Source organism: Bos javanicus, chromosome 18 (genome assembly GCF_032452875.1).
Source record: "Bos javanicus breed banteng chromosome 18, ARS-OSU_banteng_1.0, whole genome shotgun sequence".
NCBI lineage: Eukaryota > Metazoa > Chordata > Mammalia > Artiodactyla > Bovidae > Bos > Bos javanicus.
In genome coordinates, this window is record NC_083885.1 from 62,603,039 (window position 1) to 62,616,124 (window position 13,086).

The following is a 13,086-nucleotide window of genomic DNA, read 5'->3' on the forward strand; positions in this document are numbered from 1 at the left end:
TCACAAAGAGTCGGACACAATTGAAGCGACTTAGCACACATGCATATACTCTGTGTTTGAGGGTGAAGCTTCTAAAGAGCTCAGTGGTACCCACGTAATGAAGGGAACTGGGAGCCACAGAAGTTTTGAGCGAGAGAGGGACAAGATCACATGGGCTTTAAGATGAATCCCCTGGAGCCCACTGGAGGACAGATCTGGGACAAGGAGACAAAGGAGGAGGTTGTAGGGCAGTCCGGAGAGGTTGATGCAAACATGAGTAGGAAGAGGCCATTGGCGCGGAAAACTACAGGTCCAGGTATCTGAACACTATACCTCTGAATGCAGAGCGGAATGAGGCTCTCCTGGGAGCCAGAGAGTCCTAGGTTTCCAACCCAGAGTAACCGGCTCTGTGACCTTGAAAAATTTACTGTCTCTGAGCCTCGAGGTCGTAGTCCATAACTAGTGTTTCCTCTCCTCCCTTTTCAACAAATAGCTGTTATAATTATCACCAGTAAGGGATGCCCTTTAGGGTCCTGGTGTTCAGTCTCCAGCCCTCTCTCCTAAAGCCGGTAGCTCCAAACCCCGTCAGCATCAGAATCACTTTGGGTGCTTGATGAAATGCAAGTCCTGGATCTTGCACCAGACTTACTGAGTCAGAATATCTGAAGTGAAGGCATTCTACCACACTACCACTACTACTATTCACATTGCATTTAGAAAATCAGTGACTAGAAGTCTTCGGACTTCGTTGTGCTAGTTTAGAATGGCAAACATGCGCTAGATGTGCCATTTTCCCTCCATGTTTTTCCGTCCAAGATCACTAATCAACGTGGCAATTTGGACCATCACCCCAATACATCCGTTAACGTGGGAACTAAAATCTGCGTCCATCCTGTAGGCAGCGAGACGCTGTCAGCGCTTGTTCTTTTAGTCTAGGCATGACAAACACACTGCCTGTGCGTCACCGCATGTGTGCTACCGGTAGCAGACATCACTAATCAAACACTGACCAGCATACCACCTTGTGTGTTGCCATGGCGCGTCGCCGCCCGTGGCAGACATCACTAGTCAAACACCGACTCTGCTTAGCTTGCAAACGTTCAGGTTTAGCCAGAGGGTTCTGTGAGTCTGTCTCCCTTGGCTTCGGGGCCTGGAGGACACCACTGTCAGGCGAGGAGTTCACCTGCCCTTGCCCCTGGCTCCCTAAGGTGCAGCCAGAAGTGGAGGAGCTGGAGCCGACGCCCTCGGGGCCAGGGCAGCAGGTGGCTGAGAAGAATGAACTAGGACGACTGCAGTACTCACTGGACTATGATTTCCAGACTGGTCAGGTGGGTGTGGAGACGGAGGGAAGCTTTGGACGGGAGGGCGCCGGGAGTTCTAGTCCCTTATTGGAGGAGGTTACAGAAGGGAAGCTGAGACTAGGGTCCTCTCATCACTGTCCAGCTGCTGGTGGGCATCGTGCAAGCTGAGGGACTGGCAGCCTTGGACATAGGTGGCTCCTCTGATCCCTACGTGCGGGTCTACCTGCTGCCAGACAAACGGAGGCGGCACGAGACCAGGGTGCATCGGCAGACGCTGAACCCTCACTTTGGGGAGACTTTTGCCTTCAAGGTGAGCTCGTGGCCTCAGGGCTCCGTGCCCGGCAGCCCGTCCCCAGTCTAGAACACTGGCGCCCCAGTCCCTTCAGCTTTTACTGGTGGCAGCTACCACCAGCTCTGTGGACTATTCCACTGGACCCTGTGCTGTCCCTTCGAGAGCAGTGCTGGCCCCTGGACTGCTCCGCTGGCCCTTGGGCTGTCCGATTTGGGCTCCATGGACACCCCCGACTCTTCCTTTGGCCCCTCACTGCCCACACTCACCGCTTTCCACGTGGATGTGTTGCGCCTCACTTTGTGCTTTCTTTGCTCCCGCCCCTCACCCAGGTCCCCTACGTGGAGCTGGGGGGCCGGATCCTGGTCATGGCGGTGTACGACTTCGACCGCTTCTCCCGCAACGACGCCATCGGGGAGGTGCGAGTCCCCATGAGCTCCGTGGACTTGGGGCGGCCAGTGCTGGCCTGGCGCGAGCTGCAGGCGGCGCCTCGCGAGGAGGTGAGCGCTCGTGGCCACGCCCCCCGGCTGGGCCCCACCCCCACCCCAGGCCCGGGCCAATCAGAGCACAGGCGTCCGGGTGGGGGCGGGGCTCGTTCCGGACCGTACCATTCCGAGCCGAGGGGGCGGGAAGGAAGGTCGCAGAGGGGCTGCGGGCGGATCCCGGGCTCCGGGGACCGGTTCCTCTTTCCCTCTCAGCAGGAGAAACTAGGAGACATCTGCTTCTCCCTCCGCTATGTCCCCACGGCCGGGAAGCTCACCGTCATCGTCCTGGAGGCCAAAAACCTGAAGAAGATGGACGTGGGGGGACTGTCAGGTGTGCGGGAAGCCGCAAACGACGGCGGTGTTGGGCGGAGCCGGGTCGCAGACTTAGGCTCCCGCAGTTTCTGGGTCCCCGGTCTCACCGGGGGGAGGAAGGTCCAGGCCGCCGTGGACGATTTAGATTCGATTTGGGCACAGAGAGAGGGGGGCCTGAGGGGTCCGTGGGCTGTCTCTATGTTGAAGAAGAGCCTCGGGCATTCTTCCTGGACTCAGCAGAGTGAGGGGAGCTGTAAGATTCCTCCTCCCTCCCCCCAGATCCGTATGTCAAGGTCCACCTGCTGCAGGGCGGCAGGAAGGTGCGGAAGAAGAAAACCACCATCAAGAAGAACACTCTGAGCCCCTATTACAACGAGGCCTTCAGCTTTGAAGTGCCCCGTGACCAGGTCCAGGTGAGGGCGCACCTACCCACCGCCCCTGCCAGAGCAGCCTCTCCCCTGAGTCCCAGGCCCTTAGAAACCCCCGTTGCTAAGGGAGGAGAGCCTCCTTAGCAGCCCCTGGGAGCCAAGTCTTGGGGGTCTAATTGTGTTCTCAGTCTCAGTTTCCCCCACGAGGACCAGGAAGCCCCGCCCACCCAAGCAAGACGGGATGCCCAGCGCCCGTAGGAGTTCTGGATCCTGAGAAAAAGAGACCCGCAACCCTAAGGCCAGGCCCACCCACCCATTTAACAGTCTTGAAGACGTGCCCCCATTAGGACCCTGCACCCTAAGGAGCCTCTGAGCAACAGAGGTCCTGAGGGTTTATCTGCTTTAAAACCTGGTGGCAGGAAGACTCCAGGGCACTCCTGTAAGCATCCAGCAGGGCCCTCACACCCTCCCTCTCCCAGCTCCAGAGGAAGCCTTAGCCCAGGCACCTATGGAGGCTCCCCAGAACTCAGGGAGGGGGTCTCCTTAGCAATGATAACTGAGTCCCTCCGTGTGCGTTGTTACCCCACTTTCTGTCTCCTCTTCCTCCCCTGCCCAACCCAGAAGGTGCAGGTGGAGCTGACTGTGCTGGACTACGACAAGCTGGGCAAGAACGAGGCCATCGGGAGGGTGGCTGTAGGGGCAGCGGCCGGGGGGGCTGGCCTGCGGCACTGGGCAGACATGCTGGCCAACCCCCGGCGGCCCATCGCCCAGTGGCACTCGCTGCGGCCCCCTGACCGAGTGAGGCCGCCGCCAGCACCCTGATGCCCACCCTCAAGCCCCTGACCCCAGGCCCCTGCCCAAAGCCACGCCCATGCCCACCTTTAAGGCCAACACCCCCCACTCTACCCGTTCCTGCCTTCTCCCCCACCATTATGCCAATCATGATAACTTGCCAACTCCCCCGATACAGCACATACCCAGAAGCCCCAGGGGCCCCTGGGGAAAGGGAGGCAATCTGGCCTCCCCCGATCCCAGGGTCCCGCCCTCTGCTTTGACAATCAGTGATCCCAGCCTACTATCCCCGTGGCTCCCAGTGCCCCTTTCCTGCACAGGATCACCCACTCCTGTCCCCAGTCTGATTCCTGCACCACTCCTGGGACCAAATAAATACTCAGCAACTTTGCTGGCCTGGACCAAATCTCCTTGATGGGGGTGCACAGGGGTGGGGGCTGGGAACCCAAGAGGGGCCCTCCAGGGGCGGGATCACACAAGGGCGAGGACAGGGCTGCCCATCCTGGAAACACACACAGAAACTCACCCACCCACTCACCACCCCTTCATCCATCCACCCTGTCACCAACCCACTCTCCCATTCACTTCTTCATCGGTTCATTCACTCAGCCCTCAAAGCTTGTTTCCTCATCTGAAAAAATCGTGATAATGGTAATACCTACCGCATGTTTGCTCTGAGGAGTCAGTGAGAATTCATTTAGTTATTCAGGAATTTATCTGCTCCCTTGCCCATGATTTATGTAGATTTTCATACCCATGTTTCCCTCCCTTTTTTCCCCCTTCCTTTCATCATCTAGGGTGCAGTTTCAATCTCTGGTCAGGGAACTAAGATCTCAGAAGGCATGTGTCATCAGTCAGTCAGTTCAGTTGCTCAGTCGTGTCCGACTCTTTGTGACCCCAAGGACTGCAGCATGCCAGGCATCCCTGTCCATCACCAACTCCCGGAGGCTACTCAAACTTATGTCCATCGAGTCAGTGATGCCATCCAACCATCTCATCCTCTGTCTTCCCCTTCTTATCCCACCTCCAATCTTTCCCAGCATCAGGGTCTTTCCCAATGAGTCAGTTCTTCACATACGGTGGCCAAAATGCGCCCCCCCCCCAAAAAAAATGAGACACAGCCAAGAGCCAGATCACTGGGATTGTATGTACCTGCAGTGAGGACCCTCAGGAGGTTTTAGAGGGAAGTGGCATACTTGGTCTACTTTTAAGGAGTCTCTGGCTCCTCTGTGGAGGAAGTGTTTTGGAGAGTGGTGGTGATGAGGATGAAAGGCAGTAAGCCTCGCTGGAGAAAGTCAGCATCTGGGGCTCCAGTGGGCTGAGGGACTAGAACCCCGGAGGGACTCAGCCATCATTTCCTTCCCAGCGCCCAGGACTGTCCTCACCAGGCAGACAGACCCCCATTCAGTCCACCACTCGTCTGCTGACTTCATGTTACCATTCCCACTTTACAGAGAGGGAAATGGAGGCATGGAAAGGGTGACTGACTTGTCTAAATTCATGCAGCTGGGTGAGGAGAGGAGGCAGAGAGCTAGCGCTCCGTGGGTGCTGTTCCCTGAGCTGAGTGGTGGGGATGATCTAGAGATGTGTCTCACTTGAGTCCCTGACCTTGTGGGAGTCAACTCATTGCATCGAATTGCAAGGGGGATTCTCAACCACTGGGCCACCAGGGAAGCCCTTACTGCAATTTTTAAAGAAAAATCCAAACTAATGCAAAAAAGAAATCCAAGACGGAAAAATATTAAAAAATTAATGGCAGGATCTGACCCTTCACTTGGGTCTCTCTGCACTAGTCTAATCCTGGTCCTGTTGTAATAAAGCTTTATTTACAAAAGTAGATAGCCTGTGGTCATAGCTTGCCAATTTCATGTCTTAAACGACTGCATTAAAATAGCATTTTCTTCCTACAGGTACAATAGTTGTAACTAACCTTGAGACCATTGATAATAGTAAAATAAAATAGGAAGTGGTGAATTTTGAGTATGCTTACTTTTATTTAATGTATTTTACTGAATTTAAATTTTAGTAATTTAGTAAAACTAATTTTTAGTAATGATTGTGTGTAACAACCAGGTCACAAAGTTCCCTAAAATTTAGCAACCAGGGGCCAGTGCTAGCTGGTCCCAGCACTTGGCTGTGTTTCCACCTGGTAAGAAAAGTCCTGTGTGGTAGAGCCAGGGTGAGAGCGAAAATGGGGACACAGAAGTGTACAGTTTGAGGTCTGCTGCTGCTGCTGCTAAGTCGCTTCAGTCGTGTCCGACTCTGTGCGACCCCAAAGACAGCAGCCCACCAGGCTCCCCCGTCCCTTGGATTCTCAAGGCAAGAACACTGGAGTGGGTTGCCATTTCATTCTCCAATGCATGAAAGTGAAGAGTGAAAGTGAAGTCGCTCAGTCGCGTCCAACTCTTAGCGACCCCATAGACTGCAGCCTACCAGGCTCCTCTGTCCGTGGGATTTTCCAGTACTTTTACTGGAGTGGGGTGCCATTGCCTCCTCCGAGTTTGAGGTCTAGTTCACCTCATATTAACTTGGGTTTATGAAGATTCGGTTCCGTTCTGTCTAAATGTTGGATCGGTCCAGGCCTTCTGCTTCAATAAATTTGGACCGCCCCAGGCTCCGTCCCAGCCTCTCCTGGCCCCGCCCCTTCGCCAGCTCTGTTGTCATGACGACCGCGTCCTCAAGCCCTCAAGCCCACAAGCCCGGGTGGTCGTCCGTCAGCGCTTCCATTGGCCAAAAGTTCGCATCCGGCAGGTCTCGCTCACTCTCATTGGCCAGTTGATCGCGGCGGCGCCAACCCGCACACTCCCATTGGCCGAATGGTTGAAAAGGGCGGGGACTATGGGCAGCAGTTGAGGAGGGCCCTTCGGACCTTAGCGCAGCCCCGAGCGGGGAGGGAGGGGGTGTCTCGGGTTATTTGGAAAGATAAAGGTGAGGCGGGTGTGGAAGGGGCGAGAAGTCGGGGCAGGTGCGAGGGGAACGGGTGGGCAACGGAGACTCGATGTTTGGGGATTCCCAGGTTGTCCGGACCGCACGGCGATGACTACACCGGCAGGCTCGGGCACGGGCTTTGGCTCTGTGTCCTGGTGGGGCCTGTCCCCGGCAGTGGACCTGCAGGCTGAGAGTGAGCCCCCCGCTCAGGATCACAAATCTTGCGACGCAGCCGCTGCCTTCACAGCCTGGCAGACAGCGCGCTAACGTTCTCGGGGGCTCCAAGGGCGCCCTCCGCCCAGTGGGCAGCCTAGATGCCTCTGTGGACTCCAAGTTCCGGAACGCTTAGAGGCACAGCTCCGGTTGAAACCGAGGCCAGGGGTCCAAGTCCTGCTGAGGGTGGCTGCAGGGGACGCTCTCCAGGCCGCAAACTCCAGCCTGCTATCATCTTATCAGGTCCTCCTGTGGATCCAGATTCGCAGGCCGAAACAGAGCATGAGACCCCCGAGCTAAATGTCCTGCTGTTGGGTTCAGTGGATGGGCGGCACCTGCTACGGACCTTGGCCCGGGCAGCTCTCTGGCCTCGAAGGAGGTTCCATGTGAGCTGGGATTATGGGGTCTTGGAAGGAGGAGGATGAAGATGAGAGCCCAGTTTCCTGAGTCCTTGAGGGAGGAGGGAGCTGGGGACCCAGACTCCTAGGTCCTGGGGAAGGATGGGGCTGGAGTTGGGGGCTCCTGGGTTGAAGTGGGGGAAGTGTCTAAAGATGGGGCCTCCTGAGTAGTGACGGAGAGGAGGGTTCTGAGTGCCCACGTTTCTGTGATTGAAAGAGCGGGACTGGTGCACGAGCCTCCGGGGTCCTGTGGGAGGAGGGGGCTGAGGTTTCCCACTCCTGGGTCTGTTGGGAGCCAGGGACACAGATCTCAGAATTGTTCTTCCCTGCCCGTCCTTTTAGTTTTATGTGCTGGAGAATAATCTGGAAGCTGTAGCCCGACACATACTGATCTTCAGCCTAGCCCTGGAGGATCCTGAGAAGATGGGGCTGCAAGGTCAGCAAAGATCCAGGCCATCTGGCCCCCAGCCCCTTCCCCCTTCCTGCAGGAGTTCTAGCATTTCAATGGTGAAATTAAGCACGATGCACATTGTTTCCTATTCTATCACTTGCTCACTCACTTGGTAGCCCTGTCAGCTTCAGCTCTTCCTACCTTTGAAATGGGGCTAAAAATGCTTCCGAGAATCATTCAGAGAATTCCAGGAGATAATCCACATAAAACTCTCAGAACTGTGCGTAACACAGTGTAAGCATTCAAAACCTCCTGATGAGGGAGAAGCCCAAAAGAGATCCAGGGACTTCCTGAGAGGTCATGAGTCCCCCGGATGTGGGGACCATTTGGCTGAGCTGAGCTCTGTCCTGCCTAAAGCCTCCCTCAGGCCTGAGTCTCCCCTAGTGAGAGGTATGAACCCCAGGGAATCTGCCTGGAGGAGGCATCCTTGGAAGTGAGACTATAACAAGGAAAGGAGGAGGAGGATTTGGGTGGGAAATTGACTTGTTTTCCAGTAACAAAAACTTCAGCTTGGTGCCTAGAGCCAATTGTTCCCCCCTAGACTCAGGCAGGCTGTGTTCAAATTCTGACTCTGCTTGCTGTGTGACCTTGGGCTAGTGTCTATCCCTTTCTGGGCTTCTGTTTCTACATTTATAAAATGAAGATCCTAAAAGTTCTTCCGCCATAGAATTCTTAATAAGGGTTTAATGAAAAAAAAAATGCATGGCTCCTGGCTTATGATATAGACTCCACACATATTAGCGATTATTGTTACCATGATTAAGGATGGTAGGTGTCATTAACAGCCCAGGGCTTTCAGAAGACATTGCACAGATTTCTTAATGCACCTTGTAAAGGCTCTTAAACTAGAACTTATCTAACCAAACTAAAAGTATATCGTTCTCTCTTATAAGGTTCTTAAACAACTAAAATGAAACTATATGTTGATATCGATATATATTGTATATAGAACTAAAGGTAAATAGTTCTGTCTTAGTCGCTCTGCTGCTGCTGCTGCTGCTGCTAAGTTGCTTCAGTCTTGTCCGACTCTGTGCGACCCCATAGATGGCAGCCCACCAGGTTCCCCGGTCCCTGGGATTCTCCAGGCAAGAACACTGGAGTGGGTTGCCATTTCCTTCTCCAATGCATGAAAGTGAAAAGTGAAAGTGAAGTCGCTCAGTCGTGTCTGACTCTTAGCGACCCCACTGGACTGTAGCTCACCAGGCTCTTCCGTCCATGGGATTTTCCAGGCTAGAGTAGAGTACTGGAGTGGGGTGCCATTGCCTTCTCCAGTCTTAGTCGTGTCCAACTCTTTGCAACCCTGTGGACTGTAGCCTGCCAGGCTCCTGTGTCTATGGGATTTTCCAAGCAGGAATATTGGACGGGGTTGCCATTCCCTTCTCCGGGGGATCTTCCTGATCCAGGGATCGAACCTTGGTCTCCTGTATTAGCAGGCAGATTCTTTCCTGCTGAGCCACCGGGGAAGCCCTAGTTCTGTCTTACAGGATTCTGCTAACACACATAAATCTTCATTTCCATCTCTATATAACCTTTCCTTTTTTTTTTTTTTTAAATCTTTCCTTTTGTAAGTTAAGAGAAACTTAAGCAGGAAATTCAGGATTGGGGACACCTGCGGGGCGGGGGGTTGGTAGGAATAGGCGAGGAGACCCAGGTGAGGTGTAAATTACTCTTCATGTTTTAGCTTTTGGGATGCGTGGGGGACTTGCCTGGGTCCGCCATGTTCATTACACGACTATGGAAGAATACCATCTCTATAAAGTGGCGTCGCCGTCACGGATCTCACGTGTGGACTCACCCCTCGGCTCCCTCCATTATTTTCTCCCTACTCCCCGCAGAGAGGAGCGAGACCTTCCTGGAGGTGTGGGGGAACGCGCTGCTGCGCCCCCCGGTGGCCGCCTTCGTGCGCGCCCAGGCCTGCCGCCTGGCTCACCTGGTGCCGGAACCTGACCGCCTGGCGGAGCAGCTGCCTTGGCTCAGCCTGGGCGCCCTCAAGGTGCCTCCGCGCGGCCTCCGACAGTCCCCGCCCTGGACCCGGGTGGCGGCCGGGCGGTCCAACAGGGTCTGCGTGGATGGAGCGGCCTGAGGGCTCCCGGGCTCCCACCGGGTCATATGGCCCAGGGGGTGGCCTCTGCTCTCAGAGCCTCGGTCCCTTCAGCGGAGAGCCGCGAGAATCGTTTCCCACGCCCCGCGGGGGAAGGGAGGGTCGGGGGGAGACGCCACGGTCCCTGCAGCCCCCTCTCCCTCGTTCTCCCCCACACCGGCCTGGCCGCGCAGTTCCGCGAACGCGACGCCCTGGAGGCCGTGTTCCGTTTCTGGGCCGGAGGGGAGAAGGGGCCGGAGGCTTTCCCCATGAGCCGCCTGTGGGACTCGAGGCTGCGCCAGTACCTGGGCTCCCGGTACGACGCCCGGCACGGCGTCAGCGACTGGGACCTGCATATGAAGCTGCACGACCGCGGGGTGAGGGCTGGGGGGCGGGGCTGGGGTCCCGGGTCCTGGAGGTGGAGGAGGCGGGCCTAGGGTCCCGGTCCCGGGGGTGGAGGAGGCGGGACTGGGGTCCCCTGTCCTGGGGGTGGAGGAGGAAGGGCTGGGGTCCCCTGTCCTAGGGGTGGAGGAGGAAGGGCTGGGGTCCCGGTCCTGGGGGTGGAGGAAGCGAGGCTAGGGCCTCGGGTCCTGGGGGTGGAGGAGGCAGGGCTGGGGCCTGTAAGTTTCACAGAGGCCTCTTTCCTCGCTCCCCGCTCCCTCCAGGCCCGAGTCATCCACACCCGCGAGTTCAGGCGCTGGAGGGACACGGGCGTCGCCTTTGAACTCAGAGACTCCAGCGCCTATCACGTGCCCAACCGGACCCTGGCGTCCGGTCGCCTCCTGAGCCACGTGCGTGCTCCCTGGCTGCTGCTGATTCTAGAGGCTGGGGAGCCCCACAATCCGAGTTCCCCAACATTATCCTCTCTCCCTGCTTTCCCAGCGCGGGGAGCGCGTGGCAGCGCGCGGGTATTGGGGGGACATCGCCACGGGGCCCTTCGTGGCCTTCGGCATCGAAGCGGACGACGAGACCCTCCTGAGGACCAGCAACGGGCAGCCGGTCAAGGTTTGAGGCTGGAGGTGCTGGGGCCCGAGAGGGTACGCAAGGCCCCGCCCTGCCGCCCGGGCCCCGCCCCCGCCTTCAGGGCCCCACCCCCCGACGCCTGGGCCCCGCCCCTGCAGCCCAGGCCCCGCCCCCGCCCCTGCAGCCCGGGGCCCTGCAGCCCGGGGCCCTGCAGCCCGGGGCCCTGCAGCCCGGGGCCCTGCAGCCCGGGGCCCTGCAGCCCGGGGCCCCGCCCCTCGCTACGTCCACGTGACAGCCCCACCCCTCTACTTCCCAGGCCCAGTCTGGAAATCTAAGTGCGTCCGCCAGATGCCTTCTCTGGGGGTGGGGGCGTGGGAAGGGGAGCGTTCTTTAGGCATCTCCAGTGCCACCGCGGCCCCGCGGTCCTAGCTCAGCGTCTGGCCACGCCCCTTCTACCCCCAAAGACCGCATGCGAGATCACCGAGCACAATGTGGCGGAGCTCTTCCGAGAGATGGCCGCCTGGGGGCACCCGAGAGCCGCCGAGGGGGACCCGGAGCAGGTGCAGGGCGGCGCGGAGGGAAGCTCGGAGCCCGGTAAGCCGCGGACCGGGGCTGTTCCCTTGAGGTGGCAAGCGGGGCTGGGGCGCTCACATCTGGGGGAGAGCGGGACCCAGACCCTCGTCCCAGGCTTCAGGCTCCGGGTATTTGAAGTCCAAGCATGGATCGGTTCGGTGTCTAAAGCCTGGACAAGTGACCTCCCCTTCCCGACATCCGGTCTGTTTTTCACTCTTCTCTTTGAATTTCTCTCCCTTTTCCAACTCTTGACACCATTCATACCATTCTGAATTCCAGTAGCAGAATTAGCAGAATTATGATCCCACGTGCAGATATTCAAGAGGCTGAGAACATTTTAACGAGCTTCTAGGTTTCAGATTATACCGTTGGAGAATCCCCCGACCCCAAATCTGGTCGTGCCTCCGTCTACCCATTACCTAGGTTGGCCCTCCCGGGTGAATTAATGACTTGTGTGGCTATGGGTCACCCACTCTCTTTTCTCCTCGTGAATCTCAGTTGCCTAGTCTGTAAAATGGGTTTCTGCCTGCCAGGCCAGTCTTCCCAGAAGTTTCCAGGGATCTACCCAAGAGAAAGGATGACAAAAGGCCTGAAGACGGACGAGGAGAGTCATCTCCAAGCTTCGAGTGTCTGCCTAACCCTGCCAGTCTTCCCTTCCCCAGCAGCCCCTGCCCCGGAGCCCTTCACTGTCCACTTCCTGTCCCTCGATTCTGCCCACACCCTCCACCACAAGAGCTGCTACATGGGACAGTTCCAGCTCCTCTACGTGGCCTGTGGGTAAGAGGACCTGGGAGGCGCCCAGGTCTTCCTCACCCAACCCCTCCTCCCTCAGACCCAGGAATCCAGGCCCCCAGACCCTCCTCTATCAGTGTCCAGGTCCCCAGCCTCCCTTCTTCACTCAGAACCTCAAAGTCCGAGCCTCAGCCTTCCCCTTTTCTCTCCGCAGGATGGTCCATCTTCTCAGCGCAGAGCTGGGGGCCTGCGTGGCCCCCGGAGGACGCCTGATTGTCGAATTAGCTCAGTGAGCCAGCAGAGGGCAGGGCGGGCAACTTTCAGGCCGGGGGCGGAAAGCGGGGCCCCCTAACCCGCCGCTTCCTGGTTCCAGGTTCCTAGTGGACCTGCGGCAGGAGCAGCTGCAGGCGTTCTCCAGCCGGGTCGGGGAGCTAGCACAAGCGGCTGGATTCGCCCCACAATTGGGGGGCAAGCCCTCGGACACCTTCGCGCGCTTCTACAAGGCAGGGGACTCAGCTCCGGGCCATGAGGACCCAGCTGTGGAATCTGGGACTCCGCCCCCTGAAGTCCTGGCCCCGCCCCTTGAGGCAACCGACCCGCCCTCTGAGGACAGGACCCAGCCCCTTGAATCGGGGAACCCACCCTCTGAACCCCTCAAACTGACCTCAGAGTCTCAGGCTTCACTCTTGGAGGCTTCAGTTCCGCCCACAGGGAGTCAGGCCCCCAAATCAGAGAATCAGACTGTTCCTCCAGAAACCAAATACCCCATCCCCGACATCTAACCTCCGGTCATAGAATGAGAACACGCCTCTAGAATACTCAGTCACACTCTCAGCAGTCTCACTCGGCGCCAGAGGTGTCGCTAGCATTTCGGATTCCATTCCTGAGATTCTATATTTATTCCTAGAATTCTAGACTGTTCTCTTGAGTTCTGTCTTTCACGCCCAGACTCTGAAAACAGCCTGGAGATCTGGCCTTGGGGCTCTGCTCAGGCCCTCTGCGTGGTCCCCTTGACTCCAGGCGTCCCATTCCTAACTGGGGGCTGGGGGTGTCGCCTCTCACAGGCTGGTCTACCCTCAGGTGGTCCAAGTAAAGAGAACCAAGAACTCTTCTCCAGGTGTCTGTGTCTTTCCTGTCTGTCTCCAAGAATAGGAGAGGGAGGGGATGTGGGGGGTGAGCAAGAGGTGAATTTTTATGTGCTACCTGCTGAAGCATATTAAAA

General features: G+C 57.3%; 2 protein-coding genes and 1 long non-coding RNA gene across 8 annotated transcripts in view; 2 read left to right on the forward strand and 1 right to left on the reverse strand.

Moving 5' to 3' along the window:
• The window catches only part of LOC133231092 (uncharacterized), a 25,837-nt gene extending 23,909 nt beyond the window's left edge, over positions 1-1,928 (reverse strand). The window contains exon 1 of one of the 2 annotated variants that reach the window (XR_009731029.1): positions 1,839-1,928. This is a non-coding gene — a long non-coding RNA (uncharacterized LOC133231092). The remainder of the gene's footprint in view (positions 1-1,838) is intronic. The other variant, XR_009731031.1, reaches the window with a different exon arrangement.
• Positions 1-3,916, forward strand: part of SYT5 (synaptotagmin 5) — a 6,752-nt gene extending 2,836 nt beyond the window's left edge. Inside the window, exons 4-9 of one of the 2 annotated variants that reach the window (XM_061389313.1) lie at positions 1,188-1,307; positions 1,423-1,590; positions 1,902-2,069; positions 2,268-2,385; positions 2,646-2,779; positions 3,356-3,916. In XM_061389313.1, the coding sequence (XP_061245297.1) occupies positions 1,188-1,307; positions 1,423-1,590; positions 1,902-2,069; positions 2,268-2,385; positions 2,646-2,779; positions 3,356-3,556 (909 nt within the window). In that variant the 3' untranslated portion in view covers positions 3,557-3,916. The remainder of the gene's footprint in view (positions 1-1,187; positions 1,308-1,422; positions 1,591-1,901; positions 2,070-2,267; positions 2,386-2,645; positions 2,780-3,355) is intronic. The other variant, XM_061389314.1, reaches the window with a different exon arrangement.
• Positions 3,917-6,317: 2,401 nt separating this feature from the next.
• DNAAF3 (dynein axonemal assembly factor 3) lies at positions 6,318-12,975 on the forward strand. 4 transcript variants are annotated; one of them, XM_061389309.1, is made up of 12 exons: positions 6,326-6,454; positions 6,543-6,647; positions 6,911-7,053; positions 7,408-7,501; positions 9,352-9,509; positions 9,791-9,973; positions 10,262-10,387; positions 10,479-10,601; positions 11,024-11,153; positions 11,666-11,909; positions 12,079-12,153; positions 12,238-12,975. In XM_061389309.1, exons 1-12 carry the CDS (start codon positions 6,343-6,345, stop codon positions 12,644-12,646), a joined length of 1,902 nt encoding a protein of 633 aa, XP_061245293.1. In that variant the 5' UTR covers positions 6,326-6,342; the 3' UTR covers positions 12,647-12,975. The 4 variants fall into 4 exon arrangements, with proteins under 4 accessions (XP_061245296.1, XP_061245293.1, XP_061245295.1 ...); XM_061389311.1 differs by having other exon boundaries at positions 6,327-6,454; positions 11,798-11,909; XM_061389310.1 differs by having other exon boundaries at positions 6,328-6,454; positions 11,795-11,909.
• Positions 12,976-13,086: the final 111 nt, after the last annotated feature.

What these genes read in the sequence shown, in the direction of transcription:
- DNAAF3 (XM_061389309.1), top strand. Translation starts at nt 6,343, where the DNA reads ATGGTTGAAAAGGGCGGGGACTATGGGCAGCAGTTGAGGAGGGCCCTT. An exon ending in GGCCTCGAAGGAGGTTCCAT is followed by an intron (nt 7,054 to 7,407) that starts GTGAGCTGGGAT and finishes CCGTCCTTTTAG; the next exon opens with TTTTATGTGCTGGAGAATAA. An exon ending in GCAACGGGCAGCCGGTCAAG is followed by an intron (nt 10,602 to 11,023) that starts GTTTGAGGCTGG and finishes CTACCCCCAAAG; the next exon opens with ACCGCATGCGAGATCACCGA.